The 20,668-nt window shown below is 34.5% G+C and overlaps 2 protein-coding genes across 2 annotated transcripts; both read right to left on the bottom strand.

Annotated features, from left to right (window-relative positions):
- Window positions 1-2,391: 2,391 nt before the first annotated feature.
- On the bottom strand, window positions 2,392-5,040 carry LOC125676851 (uncharacterized membrane protein-like). The gene is made up of 2 exons (XM_056157776.1): window positions 4,943-5,040; window positions 2,392-2,895 (listed from the first exon to the last, which is right to left on the bottom strand). The coding sequence occupies exons 1-2, from the start codon at window positions 4,943-4,945 to the stop codon at window positions 2,569-2,571; spliced, it is 330 nt and encodes a 109-aa protein (XP_056013751.1). The 5' UTR covers window positions 4,946-5,040; the 3' UTR covers window positions 2,392-2,568.
- A 14,105-nt stretch (window positions 5,041-19,145) lies between these two features.
- Window positions 19,146-20,403, bottom strand: LOC125674925 (uncharacterized). The gene is made up of 2 exons (XM_048912295.2): window positions 20,249-20,403; window positions 19,146-19,599 (listed from the first exon to the last, which is right to left on the bottom strand). The coding sequence occupies exons 1-2, from the start codon at window positions 20,270-20,272 to the stop codon at window positions 19,288-19,290; spliced, it is 336 nt and encodes a 111-aa protein (XP_048768252.1). The 5' UTR covers window positions 20,273-20,403; the 3' UTR covers window positions 19,146-19,287.
- Between the last annotated feature and the right edge of the window lie 265 nt (window positions 20,404-20,668).

The following is a 20,668-nucleotide window of genomic DNA, read 5'->3' as shown; positions in this document are numbered from 1 at the left end:
ATTTTATGCGAATACAAAATCATGAGTGATATTTTTAGAAAGCTAAGAATTTGAATTTTCAAGATTTACCCTATCAAAACCTTCGCTTGAAACTCATCTTTGAAATTACATCAATGAAAAAACCTCTTGAAATAACTGATATTTCATCGAAAAAGATGTATACCATTTTTGTTCAAAGGAAATTTCATACCCCCTGTATCAATCCTACTATAACAGAACTTTAAATATTAATAAACCCTCCTGGAGTCTCATTTACAAAAACAAAATCGTAGATATGTATGAAAAAAGGTAGCAGAATTTAATTTTAAACTTCTCAATAATCTTCTATGTAATACATCTTTTCTCATGAAAATAAAGAAAACCGAATCAAACATGTGTGAATTATGTAAAGAAAATGTCGAAGACAATGAACACTTGATTTATTTTTGTGAAAATGTAAAGCATATACGGGAAATAACGTCAAAGGTTGTCAAATTTGACATCAAATGGAAACACATTCTTATTGGATTTTATTTTGAAAACAACCACAGAATTGTCATTTTGAATAACGTAATTTCTACTATAGAAACTGTTATTTATAAATACAAGATGTACTGTAGAATCAAAGAAATTGAAGAAAGTACCGAAAATATATACATGCATGTTCAAGCTTCTTTAAATATGTACTCTCATGTATGGAAGGTGACGATAACGAACAGTGATCAATCTCATAAATCCTATAAGCAATACAAAATAGATAGTTGGGCAAACACGGACACCTGGACACACCAGAGGTGGGATCAGGTGCCTAGGAGGAGTAAGCATCCCTTGTTGACCAGTCACACCCGCCTTGAGCCCTATATCTTGATCAGGTAAACGGAGTTATCCGCAGTCAAAATCAATGTGCCAAGAACGGTATGAAACACGTCAAACAGCATTTGACCCAATGCGAGGTTGTATTGACGAACTAGATCGTTATAACGACAATAGAATTTGCAAAAATGCTGACTTCAATCAAGACTGTTGAAACCCCTGTACCATCAACTTGTTTGTCAGTAGCTTACCTCGATTTAAAAACTGACTATACCCAGAACAAGCTCTTGCATATCGAATCAGTTGAGATATATAAACACCATATCCAGGTGATAATGGAATATTGCTACATAAATATGGGAAGTTGACGATGGAGAAGCTGAAATCATCCCGTTTGTCATACAGTTGAGTTGTCAGTTTGCCGTTAATGTCTACTTTCAATAAAATATCTAAGTATGAAGCAGAAGTGGACGACTCTGTGGTGTCCTTTATTTTGAGCTCACAGGGATATATCAAATCGACATATGAATGGAAGCTATTATTGTTAATAGACAAAACGTCATCGATATATCTAAATGTCGAATTGAAGGCCACAGCGAAAGATTTTTTCTTCTCACGTAGAAGTTTTTGAATAAATTCTGCTCCCTATGAATATAGAAACAAGTCAGCTAACAAAAGAGCACAATTCGTGCCCATGGGAATTCCAACAGACTGTTGGAAGACCTGATCACCAAAGACCACGAAGATATTGTCAATGAGGAACTCTACATATTTTTTATTTCAACTTCAGAGTACGTGTGCGTGGAATCAGAGTGTTGTTTAACAAAGTAAGTTTTTGAATGACTGATCACTAGATAAGAATATTTCCGTTTTCCGTTTTTGTTGAAGAGGCAACTGTCTATGATGCCAAAAGCCCTGTCCTTAATTTATCGTGAGGAATGGTCGTGAAAAGCTACATATATATTTCAATGATATGTTTGAAAAAATTAGTAATATATTGTGATGCAATTATATATATATATATATATATATATATATATATATATATATATATATATATATATATAAATTTTTTCTTGTTCCCGATGTACTCTCATGTATACAAAAGGATATGTATTAATTTCAATGTTATGTTTGGAAAAAAAATAGTAATATATTTTGATGTGAATATATATATACATGTATATATACTGTATATACACTGAGCCGGGTATCTGTCTCGGATAAAATTGGCTTCCTTAATACTCCTCTCTGCGTCTTTAATGTTTTCAAACGTTAATACAAGGTTTGCTTGAGTTTGTGTACAAAATGGGTACCATTACATGAACAATTTCTTTACCTCATTACATTATAAATCACGAATATTGTTACATTTTAATGTTTTCTCTAAAACAAATTATGCAAACGTTTTCAACGACCTCGTTGTAATCGCAAAGTAGATTTAACGGTTTAAGAATTCAAACAGATTTCTTATTAAACATATCTGCAGAAATCAAAATTTTCATTTATGGGGCAAAGACAGCACCAATCTACTGTAATTAGTTGCTTGCAAAGCAGAAAGGTTATTGCGACTCTGAAATCGAGAAAAAACATTTGAAAGTAGTTTCGTTATGATTTATTGTCTTTAAAATAATTTTCCTACGGTCGTGTAAGTGAATGTTATATGACAGTACAGTATGAACAGCGGAAGCTGTAAGACCGTAGTGAAATTCTATGAATATTCAATCACAAATCTCAATACATAATTATATTGTAACAATCGGGACATAATAGTCCTTAACCGTCGTGGACACAATCATAGTGACAGTTTGAAATTTCACGCTTGCATTCTCGTTCACACTCCGCCTTCTCCCAGGGCTTTTGCTTCTCTTTGCACTCTTGATTGCATTTGCTCTCCTTGTGCTCACATTCGGAAATACATTGGCAGCATTCCCAGTATGTCCCATGACATTCCCGTTTACATTCTGCGAGGTCGCTGCCAGTCTTCTGGTAACACTCTTTAGAGATGCAATAATCTATTCCTTTGTCACACTCTTTGTGACATTCAGGTGAACCCTGTATTACAAGGATCTGGATGAGCAGCAGAAAGGACAGTGCCGAAACCTGCAGTGATATGTTATACGATAGTAATTGTAGACAGTAGGGGTTCAAAATTCAGATCATATGAAAATTAAACAATGCAATTCCATTTTATATAGTACAATGTAACAGATCACTGATAAAAGGTCGCGATAGCTCAGTGGTAGAGCGTTTGCTTCGTACCAAGGATGTTCTGAGTTCGAGTTTCGCTTGTGCCTTGGTCGCGTCAAATATAGGTAGTGATGTAGTAGTTGCTCTTTTGCCAAATGTTTGGCATTTAGAGGTGAAAATCACAAATCTTTGGATATGACCTTAAAGACGGAGGCCCCATATCGCGACAGATGTTGGCACATTAAAGAACCTTAACAGCTACATTTTGTACGACCTTGAGCGCTAAGCATAGGTTTAAATTTGTTGTATTTTACCTACAGCTGGTGACGTCTCAATATTTGAGTGAAAAATTCCCGACAGAACGAAACAACCAACCAATCAACCAATTAATAGAAGGTACATGTAATTATAAGGATATTGCATGTATATCAGTTGATACTACTGTACAAAATATTACATGGATGCATTCACTGAAAAGTGCATGTTGACTGTTTATATTTGTACTGCTAACTAAACATATGTGTAAGAATATATAATGATAACATACAACAAATTTCTGATATTATGCAAGCGCATATTTTACATCATTTATGTGTATTAAACTAAGATATATATAAAATTCTATTTTGAGTGTTTTCGTAAACATGCGATAACATCGATATTCGCGAACGGTCTTCCATGTGATAGAAATAGAGAACAGTATAATAAAATTCGATGATACTTGTGTTAATTGAATAAATGAATCATTTTTCTCTCCAGATATGTTGTAATAGTAGGAATATACTTTAAATGGTATTTTGATAAGAATATGAAACAAATGACTGCTACAACACTGGCGATTTTTATTCTATTTGGGCCCCGGAATGTTTTAAGTTTACAAAAGATACCTTTACATAGTATCATTTTTCATATAAAAAGATGGCAATCGAGAGTGAGTGGTATGCTTAGTTTAATAAACTAGTATCGAACTATAAATGGGACTAGATGAAAGGTGAAGATAACGAAGAATGATCACTCATAACTTATATAAGCAATACAAAATAGAGAGTTGGGCACACACGGATCCCTGGATATACCAGGAGGTGGGATCAGGTGCTTAGGAGGATTAAACATCCCTAGTCGACCGGTCACACTCGCCGTGAGTCCTATATCTTGATCAGGTAAACGGAGTTATCGAGTTATCCGTAGTCAAAATCAGTGTGCTGAGAACGACCTAACAATCGGTATGAAACACGTGAGCCAGCATTTAGATCAAATCTGAAGACGAATATATGAATTTAAACATTCAAAAGATTATTCCATGGTATTCCCAACTATCTCTTTTGTATTGCTTGTAGAAGTTATGAGATTGATCACTGTTCGTTGTCTTCACCATTCATGACATATATTGTACATGTAATTATTTTCAATCTCTCATCCCGAATTCAAGGTTCACCATATCAGTTAAATCGTATCGCACAACTATTCATTTAGTAATAGACTACTTATTGATAGATTACAATGGCTTGGCCTTAATCAAAGTTTTGGACAGAAGACAGTGAACTTTCACCCCTATTCACTCACTATATCCAAAACGTTTCCATGGCACTTTTTCAGAAATGGAGTCATACCCGAGAAGTCTGTATTGCATCAACAATGGTTTAAAAAACAGATTAATGTTGCAGTTTCCCCCATTATTTTCAGATTACATTTTGTCAAAGTTTTTAGTTTAACAATAAGTACATATAGGGAAATACATTGCTCATATATTTGAATTACAGTTTTATAGCTAGCATGTTTTAAAATTAGAATTAACAACGGCTGTGAAAAAAAATTAATTTCTGAAATTTAGATCTCCCATCAAACTTCAGATATGCACCTAAATAGCTTATACATCAATGATAAAACATATATAAAAGTCAATCTTCCCGTGTTAGTTCAGTTAAAAGATCTATGATATAGAAATATACTTTTTCCTTACCATTGTTGAAGATAAATGAACTGTATCGTCAGTGGAAGTGTAGAGATTTCCTTAATCAAACAGTTTATATACTGTATCTTTACAGACCCTTCACTGCTCATCACATCAGCAGTTTGTCTAATTTCCATGAAATTGTCACACCTTGCATAATAATTGTTTTTAGTTTTTGGTCTTTTGTCTAATTTAGGCAATTTTAAAGTCATTTTATAAAAACGATATACTCATTTGTGTAATACTTGTCATATTAATGTTGCAGAACATTGTTATATTGTTTAATTAAGTGACATTAAACATGTTTAAGTTTATCATCGGCCGTAGAACGTGGGGACTTACTGTGTATCCAAACGGTCATCCACTTTGTAACTTGTTTTTGGTAGAGTGTTCTAGATCTTGTGACAACTCTGTTAGTAAATTTGGTTTCGCAATTCAAGCATTGTAATTTGAGCTAAGTCGGATAGGAAATTTTCATTAAATCTTTTAGACTTATTGCACGAAATAATACGACATTGCAATGAAAAGTGATGATAACGAGCAGTGATCAATCTCATAAATCTTATAAAGAATACAGAATTGAGAGTAGGGCAAACATGGACCCCAGGACATACCAGAGGTGGGATCAGGTGCTTGGGAGGAGTAAGCATCTCCTGTTGACCGGTCATACCCGCAATGAACCCCATATCTTTCAGCATTGCGCCGAGTGAAATCAAGTTATGAGAATTTTTATTTTTCGGCATGAAGGAAAAGTAGATACTTTCCATATTCGTTACTACCCCATATAATTGATTCTGCAATAAAGTAGCCATTGTATATTAAAGTCTTCCGTTTCCCAACGGAAGCCAAACCGCTCTTATCTGTTTGTGTGTTTGTGTGTGTTTTCTTGTTTCTTGGGATTTTTGTACACGCTATTTTTAGGTAATGCGTCAACTGATTTTTTTTTTAACATTTCAAAGATGATAGATATTCACTTGAACTCGATAGTTTTTGTTATTTTGATTACGTCATATATTTCTTGAGATATTGAAGTTTTCCGAGTTTTCAGAATCTGTTGAAGATATTTTGAAATTTTCAGTTATCGTTGGGAAGTCTTGATAGAATGTGTGCCAAAACGTATTGCAATTTTTCAAATGCAAAAGGTACCGGAGCACAGTAGGGCTAAAAGAAAGTGTCACAAATAGTTCATGCGGATTTTGTCACGTTTTTGTCGATATCTTTTCATTCAAAAATAATTTGTTAACATGTATAGAACAAAAGCTATAGATGATAAGAAGACCTATTTGACAAAATTGAGTTTTAGGGGCCAGCTCCTGAAATAAGGGTTCAGAAGGACTCAAACGTGTTTCCTAAATATCTCAAAATGTATAACGAATGTTAAAGTTGTTTGGTTTGATGTTTTCCAGTTACTGATATCATCAAAACGATCACTGGTTATGTAAAAGGGATTTATAGGGGATTGATGTGCGAAATTTTGATGCTTTCTATCTTTTCAACGAGAAATATTTTGTTAAGCATCACAGAACAATTGCTTAGAATGTTATTTTAAATAACATGGAAGCTTAAGAATTATTCTTGCAACCCCTTTTTAGGAAATCTGAGGTGGTTATTCCCCAAACATTTCGAAATCACGATATATTTTGCTAGAATTTATAAAACAAAAGTAGATAATGACAAGATGTATACATCTATTAGACGACATCAAGTTTTTACGAAAGCCCAGAAGGCTCATTCGAGATTCGAAATTCAAAATACGACATTCGAATTTCAAAATTCAAAATCCAAATTAACCAATTAAAATGTAGGTCACAATAGATTAAAAGTTAAAGGATATATGCAAACTTAAAATATGACAGAAAGCTTATTCTTCTAAATATGTTTACCAAACAACGAAAAATTTCTTTTAAAACTATAAATCAAGCTTCCTATAAATAAACTTAACTAAAACATAAAAAAAAAATATAAAAAGAGACAACATAGATCGGAGAGAAATATTTATTCATGGTTCGAATTTCCTCCATTGTTTACGCACAGACGCTTATAAAAGATGCAATGGGTGGGGAAAATATTACAGAGTAACAATTAAGTACAATGATAATGACAATGTTACCTTGGATTGATAGAAATATTTTGACATTATAAATCATGTCATCATATGCAAACAGGCCTGTAGAAAGTCAGGTTCATAGAAAGCGGGAAGGGGTGGGTGGGGGTAGGGGTGGAACCATGTCGAATAATGACGAATGCACCTCAAATAGTACATATTGAATTATCTAAAAATGGAATTGAAGGTTATATGAAGAATATTAACTGATGGCACCCCGTGGCAATGGATTCTGATTTTAGATTAATATATAGGTTTACCCGCATACCATTTTTTCTGCCTGAATGATCATATTTTCAATGAAAATAACTACATGTTTGAGTTAACAATGACACAGGTTCAGGACACCCCCCCCCCGAATAGCCTATATGAGTTTATTTTTGTTGAAAATCTCTCTAATGCATGTCACAATGTCTTGCATACCCCTAAAGTCCAAAATAACTCAAAATAAGCCTTTTTAATGAATACCCTTAATATCCGGTATTTATAAAAAGGGTTTATTTTATAAGCTACATGTACACGAGTTGAGTTATCTGTTGAACATACTTATTCAACTCATGTAGATTATTCGGGGCGGGGGAGGGGAGGGGGGCTGAACTGAAGCACCTGTGGACTAAAAATTATAATGTAATTACCGGTATATTGATTATCGTGTGTTTAACCACACCAATAGCCGGCCAGCAATTTCAAAAAGTGGGAGGGGATGTGAAAAGTAACTGGGAACAAACCACCCATTTTAGTGTTTGACCAAATATTCACAGGCACCTGAAGTATCGACATTACTACCAACACCAACACCCCCCTTCATTCTGATTTTTTTTTGCAGCGATAATTTCTCCCGAGATGTGTGGATTCGTTCTCTATCCCATCCCAATTTCGATTTATATAATCGTTTCACACTTTTTGTAAGCTTTAGAGATTGGCCTTCTACTGGTATAATAAAATGTATACTCGAAATAAAGGACACCACAGAGTCGTACACTTCTGCTTCATACTTAGATATTTTATTGAAAGTAGACATTAACGGCAAACTGACAACTCAACTGTATGACAAACGGGATGATTTCAACTTCTCCATCGTCAACTTCCCATATTTGTGTAGCAATATTCCATTATCACCTGCATATGGTGTTTATATATCTCAACTGATTCGATATGCAAGAGCTTGTTCTGGGTATAGTCAGTTTTTAAATCGAGGTAAGCTAATGACAAACAAGTTGATGGTACAGGGATTTCAACAGTCTCGATTGAAGTCTACATTTCGCAGATTCTATGGTCGTTATAACGATCTAGTTTGACAATACAACCTCGCATTGGGTCAAATGCTGTTTGACGTGTTTCATACCGATTGTTAAGCCGTTCTTAACACACTGATTTTGACTGCGGATAACTCCGTTTACCTGATCAGGATATAGGGCTCACGGCGGGTGTGACTGGTCAACAGGGGATGCTTACTCCTCCTAGGCACCTGATCCCACCTCTGGTGTGTCCAGGGGTCCGTGTTTGCCCAACTATCTATTTCGTATTGCTTGTGGGAGTTATGAGATTGATCACTGTTCGTTATCTTCACCTTGCATACTATTATACGGGTCAATCTCTAAAGAGTGCAAAAGGCCTGAAACGATTATATAAATCGAAATAGGGATGGGGATTGACAAGGGATTCACACATTTTTGAGGAATTATCGAGGGGAAAAAATCAGAAAAGGGGATGGGTGGGTGTTGAGTATCGATACTCCAGGTGCCTGTGCAAATACTCTTCCCCACCCGTTCATCTTTTATAGGCGCCTGGAGGATATTCGAACCATGAATAAATATTTCTCTCCGATCTATGTTGTCTCTTTTATATATATTTTTTTATGTTTCAGGAAGCTTTTCTACGTGCGCCGTTACCACAGAACACTAATTTATCCACGTTTTAAAAAATAATAGCTTACCGGTATCCCATTGATTTATAATGTACATGTTCTACGTTCATGTATGCATAATCACAGGAACCGGTAATTTTGTCTATAATAATAATAGTAGGGTTCTACACCATATCACCCCCTAATAGAAATTAGGGGGTGATATAGTATAGACCCCTATTATCATTATATTACACACAGAATTACCGGTTCCTGTGGTATAATATTCACCAATCAGTGGGAGAAGATAATCTTTAAAACGTGTATAGATTAGTATTCTGTTGTAATGACAGATGTAGTTAAGCTTCCTGGAACCTAAATAAAATGTAGAAAGATACAACATAGATCGGAGAGAAATATTTGTTCATGGTTCGAATTTCCTCAATTGTTTATATATAGATTTTTATTGACCCATACACCCACAGCCTCGGTTAACGTCCAGGGCTGCGTTCCTTGCAGATCTCATACTCATAATGAAAATAGATAAGTAAGATAAAATGGATTAAGATGAAAATAAAACGTAATGAAATTAAAAGAAAAAAGATAGGCCTACATGAAAACATAATAAAAGTGTCGCCTCTGAAACTCTAGCGGATGGAGTATACTAATACTTAACCTATTGATTAGTATTTAACTGAAAAAAATCAAACTAGAATCCATTGTTGGAGGGGTATCATCGGTTTATAGGCTTCAAATACGATTTCAATTTAAAGTACAGTGTATATTATGAGGTGTATTCGTCATTATTTGACCTGGTTACCACACAATACAGAGTTAAATATGTGGGAGCTGGAACAAGTTTTCTGCCCCTCCCTTCCCGCTTTCTACGAGCCTGTCTGCGTGCTAAGCATACATCATAACTTTTATAATTTTAAAAGAAATGTTTCGATGTTTGGTAAACATATTAGGAGAATAAGCTTTCTGTCATATTTTAAGTTTATATGCATGTACCCTCTAACCTTTAATCTATTGTGACCTACATTTTGATTGGTTAATTTGGATTTTGAACTTCGAAATTCGAATCTCGTATTTTGAATTTCGAATCTCGAATGAGCCTTCTGGGCTTTCGTAAGTTTTAGAGGCCATTCTCTCAAATAATGGGAGCTTTGTTCAATGTACGATGTATTTTCGATATCGTTGACATCGATGTATATATCACACCTCAGTGATTATCAGTACCTTCTGTTTACAGTATTTATACCGTCGACATCGGGATGTTGGTTGTGTTTCTGTTATATGTTCCGTTGAGAATTTTTCACTCATATTGAGACACCATCAGTTGTAGAAGAAGTACCACAAATGTAGTCGTATGCTTAGCGCTCAGAACCGTAGCAGTGAGATTTTTTGTTAACGTGAAAACGCCCGCCGCGACATGGGATCTCCGATTTTTAAGTCACATCCAACAGACCTGTCACTTCTAAATGCCGAACGTTTGGTGAAGGAGCAATCACTACCGATGTTTATTTATGTCTTGGGTTTGACGCAGCCATAGCACAAGCGGGGCTCGAACTCACGACCCCCGGTTACGAAGCGAACGGTACACCACTGAAACCGCCGCAATGGTCTAGAGGTAGAGCGGTCGCCTCGTATGCGGAAGGTCGGGGTTCGAATCCCGGCCGGGACGGACCTAAGTCGTTACATGTGAAACAGGTAGTGACAACTCCATCGATATAGAATCGACATTATATCAACATTGTACCCTCTATCCTGTTTACATCGTCAACATCGCACCAAGATCATGTCAACGGTTTGCTATTAAATGTGTATAATATACCATGAAATGGAGTGTAGAATTGTTTTCTGTGAGTTTGTACGCAAACGTATGCGTGGGAGATGGCAAGTTAAGATTTCGTGTATTTTCTCACTGTTTCTTAGAAATTATTTCAGATTGGATTATGAAACTTGTATGGATGATATACTATTGTATTATTTGTAAACCTCTGATATTTGTCCTCATCGCCTTGTACGCCATCACAGGAAGTGATATAACTCCTGTTGAGAGGATTTCTTATATATCAAATATTTCATCAGTAGAGAGAAGAAACAACACTGTGATTGCTCTTTCCCCTGGCATATGTACAGAAATTCACTTACGGTGGGCAGGTCCACATTGCTTTTCTAGTTTTTCTTTGTCTGTCCTTTTGGGTGTGGAATACTTTAAGATAGATACATGAAACTTTCAGGAATAATAGTCAATAACGAGACCTTTTGCCTGAGGGGGTAAACACGTTACTAGAAGTGTTGTTCGTCAACACTGGAAGTCATAAATATCAATTTTCCATTCAAATTTCGATTATTGTATTCCCCCGTTATGTGTTCAGACACTTTCTCAGGGTTGTGTCAATGGCTCTGGTACAAACAGGGTGCTGTTCAACTGAAACGTAAGTAAGACTCACTCATTATTATTTGCATACATTTATATATTTATATTTCTCACGAATCTTACCTTAATGTTTGGAAACTTCAGAACTAAATATTATTTTTGCTTGTGAAAAGGAACAAAGCATGCTCTGATATGGTTCTACTTTTTCAAGAAGGTCATAAGAATTAATGTCACGCATTTTAATTTTAGCAAATAACGCCTCTAGCTAACACACTTTCGAGCATTTTTTTTTTATATGTCAGACCTTGCAGATTTTGCACAGTAACACTTAGTATGACAAAGTGAAAACTATTACCCATGTATCCAATTAGTTTCTACGAAGAACGTATAATCCTCACCAATGACATGCTTGGAAACTAACATGATTACGAAATGTTCATCAGTTACAAGAAACTGTTCCAAAACCATCCATATGGTTAGAATAAACAGTTATGTTTCACGATGGGTTAACACAGACCATTTCAATTCCGTTACTTAGCAACGGATATTTCTAATCCTCAAATGAAGATCAAAATAAATCACATGAGATCATTCTTATACCATTCTTAGGATAATGCATTAAAAACTGCAATTGTATTTATATTGTGTTAACGAATATTAGACACATAGATTCTTTCTATTATGTTTGCTTCTGATAAAGAACAAAACATGCTCAGACCTGGCTCTACCTTTTCAAGGAGGTCATAATATAAATGACATGATTATCGAATATGAATGATAAGATTATCGAATATGAATCACATGTTTTTGAATATGAATGATAAGATTATCGAATATGAATCACATGTTTTTGAATATGAATGATAAGATTATCGAATATGAATCACATGTTTTTGAATATGAATGATAAGATTATCGAATATGAATCACATGTTTTTGAATATGAATGATAAGATTATCGAATATGAATCACATGTTTTTGAATATGAATGAAAAGTTTAGAATATGAATAACAATTTATTGAATAAGAATGACATGTTTTTGAATATGAATGATAAAATTATCGAATATGAATAACAACTTTCCGAATATGAATGATATGCTTTAGAATATAAATTACAAGTTTTTAAATATGAATAATAAGATTAATATAATAGTGCAACGTTTTACACGCCATAGTCGTTTTTTATATAATGATTTTGACAGCGTATTACTCCATTCACCTGATCAAGATATAGGGCTCACGGTGGGTATGACCGCGCGAACCGCACCGTTACTATATCCTCAGTAGAGTATCATGGGAAGAGAAAGATTCCTAGATAATCGTTTAATATTGGAAATAATGAACGATAATGAAGATGGCGGCACCAGAAAAAAATATCTTCATCATTAGTCAATAATCAGTGTTTTGAGAAACTTAAATGTCTATTTGAATTTCTTTAATTTCATAGCATTGTTTAAAAAAACATTTCAACTAAATATCCACTTAATTTGGTAATTATAGTAAGTTGGTAAGAGCATCTATGCCTAATATAAGTTCAAACCTTTACTCTGTATCAGAAATGTCGTTAGCCTCTGACTCTTTTTTTTTCGTTATCAACCCTCGAAAGTATATGAATTACATAATGTAATACAATAATTGAAAATATGATGAATTAAGATTTCTTACCTGATTTAAATTTTATCAAAATTCATATGATACATCAGAAAAAAATCATTCCATATATCAGAAAGAACATCTTACATCAGCTACATGTAACTCATTTCATGCATTATACGAGTATAGAATTACCAAGAATGTGCCTGTAAAGTTGCAAGAGTTACTGCTCTTGTCGGACGGTTATTTTCAGCGCCGTACTCAGTCGTGGTATTGTTCTGAACACGATTGCGCGAATGAATTCATTTTGCGGGGGAAATCTCTTTGTTCATTGTGAGTATTGCTTTACTTTTCTCGCTTTCTTTCAGGACGCCACAGAATAACCATTATTTTGTAACTACTGGGATTATTCAAAGTTTCAAACCACCTACCCCTCCACCTTTCCTACTTGTAATGCTGTCTTCATGTTAATTCTCTGTTATGATATGCATTTTCAGATTACAAGGAGTATGGATTTTGGATACCATGTAATGGTTACGTCATGCATTGCTCTAGTTAATTGGTAAATGATGATCATATCAAAACAGGGTTGGTTGTTACTGATCGTCTCAAGCAAAACACCAAACTTCTGGCTTCGGTTCATCCGCATATTTATCGGTGTAAGATGCTGATATATACACTTAAAATATATTGTTCGTCCCGATAAAAATAAAACATATATAAATATCATTTCATGATAATATATATTATATAGCCATCGTCGGAAACCCACAGTGTGTCGCACCCCTTTCACGTCCCATGGGACAAAACGTCGATATTTTCGCTGGAAGGTGTGCCTCGGCTTCTATATGTGATTGGTCTCTCTACCATTCCTAATTGCGATATTCAACCAATGAAAAACCCCTTATTTCCAGTGTTCGGAAGCATAGAAAAACATGCTTTCAAAGCGAAAATGTTGACTACGTTTAAGTTGGATACGTTACAAAGCTTTCAGTAAGATTATTCATCTGCATTATTGAAACGGAGGGTTATCTGTATCTATAAAGACTGGGGAGGAACAGGCCTGTGTTACCAAGCGTTTTCTACTGCGCACGAGTCTATGTACAGGTTTACATGTTCAACACTCGTAGTCTCGCCACTTATATCCATCATGCGGGAGAAATGTGTTTTAACGGTATTTCATAGGTTTAAAAGCCCATAGGTATGTTAAACTTACTTGTGTATAAAGTTTCTGGCGTGATTTGTTCCAGTTGTGTTGTCGGTACAATATGAGCCAGTAATTATGATCTTTACATACATGAATATGTACCTCTCTCGTGTAAACATAATTGCTGTCTCACCTACGAAAATTACAAAATGATACGTGAATGGGATTGTATCTATCACAAGAACCAATTAAAGTTAAATACAATTCTTATAAAATTGCCCACATGACCACAATTTTTGATGGGGTGGATCTATAAGTTAAAACCTGTATATGTTGCATGGTAGTTCTTATTATAACAAATTATGATAAAAACACACTACTGTTAATACACTACTTCCTAATCTGGTCATGTTTTATTATTTTAATTTCTCGGTATGACATCAAATCAAAGTAATATTTTGATTACGGCGGGTGTGACCGGTCGACGGGGGATGCTTACTCCTCCTAGGCACCTTATCCCACTTCTGGTATTTCAAGGGTTCTGTGTTTGCCCAACTCTTTATTTTGTATTTTTTATAGGAGTTGTGAGATTGATCGCAGTTCGTTATATTCTCCTTTCGTAATTAGAAAATGTTATTAAGAATTGCACATTAGCTGTAAAAAAAATTGAGGCATAGAAATTGTACTTAGATATAAAGACAATTCCTAAATATACGCGAGGAATCATTATTGCGTAATTTAGCGAGAATTATCACTAGCAAAATAGAATTACCCGCTTTTATTATTATATTGCTGAAATACATACAAAATGAACAGACCACTTGCGAATTCATGTTATTGCAATTTGACGTCTACGATAATAATTACTCGCGTAATATAAAATATCTAGAATACGGTATGTTGTTTTCTGCTACGCCTTCTATGTTTTTGTTGCTTTATTTATAAGAGGGATGATTCCTATTGGTGTATGTAAAGTTCTTCTCATTAAATGTTACTATTAAAAATAGGGGGGAGGGAGTCACTCACTATATAACTATTTGCATATGAAAATAACAGTAAATGATCGTTGTCAAAAAAGTGTTTACCCCATTTACAAATCTAAAAAAAAAAACCATTCAGATATCTTAATGTCAATGTAAAGAAAATCAAACACAGAAAGGATTTTTCAATAGATAAGATAGTCAGGGAGAGACTTCATCTTAAATTTAATGGCATAAAGGAAATTGACACTGACACTTTTTAAAATGTGTAAAGGGATCTTTTCTGCTCTCTTTTGCAATTTATCGTATATCGATGATTTTCCTGATATGACCCCTGGGTCGAGGCCTCTGCTGGTGGACTGTTAGTCCCCGAGGGTCTCTACAGCCCAGTAGCTAAGTACTTCGTTACTAGCTTGAAAATACGGATGTATATTTAATTGCTGTTATAAAATTTAGAAATTCATTTCAAAATTAAGGATTATCTCCCTCATGCATAGCTCTTATCCTTAGACGAATTTAGCTCCACTTTTTTGGCACGCTGTTTTTGGCTATATTTAGCTCTAAAACTTCATAGTTATTTCGGATTTCAAACATTTCGGTTGAGCATCACTGAAGAGACATTATTTGTCGAAATGTGCATCTGGTGCATCAAAATTGGTACCGTATAAGTTTTACATTGGCATCATGCCATATTGTACAACAATAACTGAATTACGGGAAAACTATTGTATTGTATATTTTGAGCAATGCAGCCTTTAACATAAAAACATTTAAAACTTTCTTTCAAAAATGAGGAATATTTATCCAGACACATCTTGCCTGTTGCACATATCATCTAACTACGTATTAATTGCAGTGTATATAAAATCTCTTGGATAGTCATTTACAGACACAACCGAATATTTATAGATCAATGAGGGACTCCGATGATAACATTTTGTTCCTTTCCATTGAAGACATTGTGATCTTTCGTGTAGATAAGAGTGAAACCATTTAAAATATTTTACATCTACCGAAAGATAAAAGTTTATGCATTAATACATCATGATTGACTGCGTCAAATGCCAAAAGGACATCTGCAATTTAGCTATATCAATGATTTCAAGCTCCTTGTCAATGATACATGTGTTATGTTAAGCACTTTCACATGACTGTTTTTGGTCTAAACCTGATGGATGTTCTGTTAAAATCTAATAGGCATCCAGACAATCTACAATTATTAACATGGAATGTATCTTCAGTTTTGAAAAGCGAGATAACTCTAGTTTTTTCCCCCATTAACTTACAACGTCATCTCACTGTATAGAAAAGTTCATGATAAAACACCAAATTCCGGCTTCAACATCAATACTCATTTCAGAACTGTAACTTTTGGACTTCGCTTTAAAAAAAATTATATTAAAAAAATTGGAATTGTGAATAAGCATTTTTGAATTAGGTGTTCAATTTTCGGGAATGAATCGTCAAAATGTGCAGCAAGTTAATGACGTGATAGAAAACTCCATGAAGTCATTTGGTGTTTTATAAGACTTTGAGGCATCCTCCACAAAAATGTGTAGGTTTAATGCTGATGCGCCTATAGAGGCCAACAATTTTAAACTTGTCAACATGTCCATTGGTTTGTAACAGTATTGATTTATCATATTGTCAAACGCATTCCTTATAGCCTCACAGATTATTTTACAATCAGGGTTTTCGCTGATCGATATAGGACCCAGTCACACTCGTGGCGGGATTTTAAAGCCTGGGGATAGATCGAATCTATTTGACGAATTTCAAATAGAAAGTCATCGTTTATAGATTTGTTTGAATCACCCAAAAGCAACGTTCTTTTATTGGCATATGTTTGTCGACGATTTCAATTAAATATTGACCACATTTGATTTACATTATTAAAGGATTTAACGTTGTTACATTCAATACCCCATTCATCCCTGAAAAAAATTATTTTCTTTTTGTTTTTTCTAATCTCTGCAATTCATATGTATATGACCATTTTGTGTGCCACGCTTATTTTGCCAACATATACGAGGTGATGATCGCTGGGACATATTGGCACTATACCAGAGGAACAGTATATATCGCGAACATTGATTTGCACGGTGTAGGTGTGACCCACAAACGTGATGGAGTCTTTTGTAAATCTGGCGGATTCCATTGTAGTTTGCTCTAAGACAAATGTCTCCATAGACCGTATGAGATTTAATGTTTTCAGTTAATCGATGTTGAGGTCACCCATCATTAGATGCTCGTACCCTTCCGAAATGTATTGAAACCATTTCATAATTACACACGGTGTACATCTTATAAAATTGAAGTATATTACTGGTTTGTGGATATAACCCAGACTGCTGTTTAAGACAGCATATATATATATATATATATATATATATATATATATATATATATATACCGATTAATGTATCATTGGGAGGAAAAATCGAAAGAGAGAACTCAAACCATTGTAGAAATTAAAATACACAGGAAACTGCAGGTACTGTGCTACTAATACAGGAAAGAAAACCACAAGGAAACAAATCAAAATATACTACTTAAGCTTGTTACTTAAGCTTGTTACTTAAGCTTGTTACTTAAGCTTGTTACTTAAGCTTGTTACTTAAGCTTGTTACTTAAGCTTGTTACTTAAGCTTGTTACTTAAGCTTGTTTGGTTGCGAAGAAGAGCTCTATGTAATGTATGTGCGTCTTCTAAATGTTTCCTGTAAATGTTTGCAGGATCCAATGTACGAAAAGCATGGATTTCTATACTCAATACTGCTACTACTTACCAAACATATATAGACTAAGCAAAGTGACGATGTTATAAATGGTATACAAAGCAGCGGAACTATTTCGGATGACAGAATGACCACTGGTCACAATTTTACCACACCTGAGTATAACAGGTATACAATCAATGTAGTTTCTTGTAGTAAATGAAAATATTGAGAGAGTTTATGATGGGGATGGTTCATATGCTGATGCAATGAAGAATTTTCTACTGATCGAACAACATCGATTTCGGGTTTATTGTATGAAAAGGTGAAAATAACAAACAGTGATCAGTCTCATAAATCCTATTAGGAATACAAAATAGAGGGTTGGGCAAACACTAGTTCCTGGATATACCAGAGTTGGGATCATGTGCCTAAGAGGAATACGCATCCCATGTCGACCGGTCCCACCCGCTGTGATTCCTATATCTCGATAAGGTCAACGAAGTAATCCGTAGTGAAAATCAGTACAAATGTAAAAGAAAATCGTCTCATTGTCCAAGCCATAAACATATCGACATATACATGTACATGTAGTCTAGAAGAAAGCAACACTAACAATTGCAATTGAATGAGCCAGTTGTTATCATTACATACACAATGTAAGGTTCTCCCATCGTAGAAAGTTTTTACAAAACCTCCAAAACTCACACTATAAAGATTACAGTCAACCCATGAAGTCGTTCTGCAATCACATCAACTGAAAAAATCCAGTACATGCAGTGTTTTCATAGACAATAAAAATTGTATATTCTCGTACCCATGTTTACAATCATTAGAATTAATTTCATTTCCCGTCGTCAAATATCAATGATCTGTGTGTCTGGCAATTTACCAGCTGTAATATTCACAATTTATTGAGTCTTCTAGTCGTCCTAAAGCCTTTTACTATTATATCTCATTTTTGTAATGAGCCCTGCTAGGAATAAGAATAAAATATTTATGTATAGATATCATCCCTGCGAGTTTTGTGAATTTATCTGAACCATTTAAACGTACATTCATGGACAAAATGATCTAGCTCGGAAGTATGACAATGTGAATATAACGAACAGTGATCAACCCCATAACTACTACAAAGAATACAAAATTAAGAGTTGGGCAAACACGGACACACCAGAGGTGGGATCAGGTGCCTAATAGTAAGCTTCCTCTGTCGACCGGTCACATCCGCTGTAAGCCCTCTATCTCGATTAATTAACGGAGTAATCTGCACTAAAATTCGGTGTATAAAGAACGACCCAAGAATTGATATGAACACACAGACAACACTCGACCCAATGACAGGTTGTATTGGCAAACTAGATCGTTGTCACATAATTTATGAAACGCTTACTTTCAACGAGACTGTTGAAGCCCTTGTAAAATCAACTTAAGATTTCAAACTTTCATACATTTAATCTACCCTCAAGTTCCACATACATACATGTATAAATAATACACGATAGCCCTATAATGTAACAAAGGAGACAGAAAAGTCATAATTCATTGAACTGTAAAAAGTCAAACTCTGTCTTTTCCTCCGTTAGGGACAATCGAATTTACATTCCTGCAATTCATCCCGACATTCTTTAGTACACTCCCGACGCTCCCAGGGATTAGTCACATCGCGGCAATCCATAAGACACTCAGTTTTCTCCTGATCACATTCGACGAAACACTCACAGCACTCTTGGTAATCCTCTTTACATTCGAGTGAACATTCCAAGAATTCTCTTCGATTACGGAGATACTCTATACGACATTTATTGGTACAACTCACTCTTTCCCGTTGACACGCTTTGTCGCAGGCCTCCGTGGTTAATATAGATGTAATTGTCAGTACAAAAACCGCAACCTACAAAATATGTATAGAAGCATTTAAGGAGTTGGCTAAAATAGGCAATGTTTACTATCGAATCCCATTCAGGGTTTTTTCTTAATACTATTTTGTGTAAATTCAAATGTATGGTAACCTTTCACACAGACAAAAAGAACATCAGTTACAAAGTTTGTGATGTGGATGTTGATGGAATATGGACTCTGTATGTGTTAATAAGGTAAAGCGTAGACACACTATTCAATGCTCTCCTATACACTCATTAACGATTTGTGTAAAAGATGAAAAAGGTATTACATTGTTTTAAAGGAAATTGACATGTACTACAGACGAAAAACTTGGGTGCACGACGAGAAGTTAATGTATATATTCCAACGTATTATTTATGGTATACAACACAAATTATAAATGGGAGAGATACGTAGGAGGAACATTTTTAAACTTTCGTAATATGAAAAATATAAATTTTACTCTTAGCAGATTTAATTGATCTAGATCTATGCATACCTACATGTACCATACTAAGTAATTACTTTTGATGTTGATAGACCTGTATTGGTGAGTGTACAAACAGTAAAATCAATAAAAACTAAGCATCTTATTTCAATTAGGTTAGAAAAAAATATAATCTTAAATACAAATACATGCATACAAATGTATGACTTACCAGTGTATAACCGAAAGTTGCCATGATTCAGGATCAGCGACAAATAAGAGAGTTCATTATTAAGATACTTTATATATTGTACCTTTATGCATATATCATAACTCTTCACACCATTTATTTAGTGTAACAAGAGAGTTGTCATAATTACCATATCATGAATATCTTCTTCTGTTATTATTATCATTGCTGCTCCTTCCTGTATCATATGTTGGATGTTTCTGTCAAAAGTAAAGAAAGGTGGAATTAATTTTGCCGAAAACATGTTAAATCAACTGACATTAGACATCTTCAAATTGCATAACATTGTTAGGTGAGTTGTAAGTGCAGTAATAAACACACTGTGTGGATAATAGTTCAGAGAAGGGAAAATGAAAGAGAATAGAAAATTATCTTTCCACGTGTTTATTACTTTGTCTGTAA

Source organism: Ostrea edulis, chromosome 3 (assembly GCF_947568905.1).
Source record: "Ostrea edulis chromosome 3, xbOstEdul1.1, whole genome shotgun sequence".
NCBI classification, from domain to species: domain Eukaryota; kingdom Metazoa; phylum Mollusca; class Bivalvia; order Ostreida; family Ostreidae; genus Ostrea; species Ostrea edulis.
This window is presented reverse-complemented; position numbering and strand designations above follow the sequence as displayed.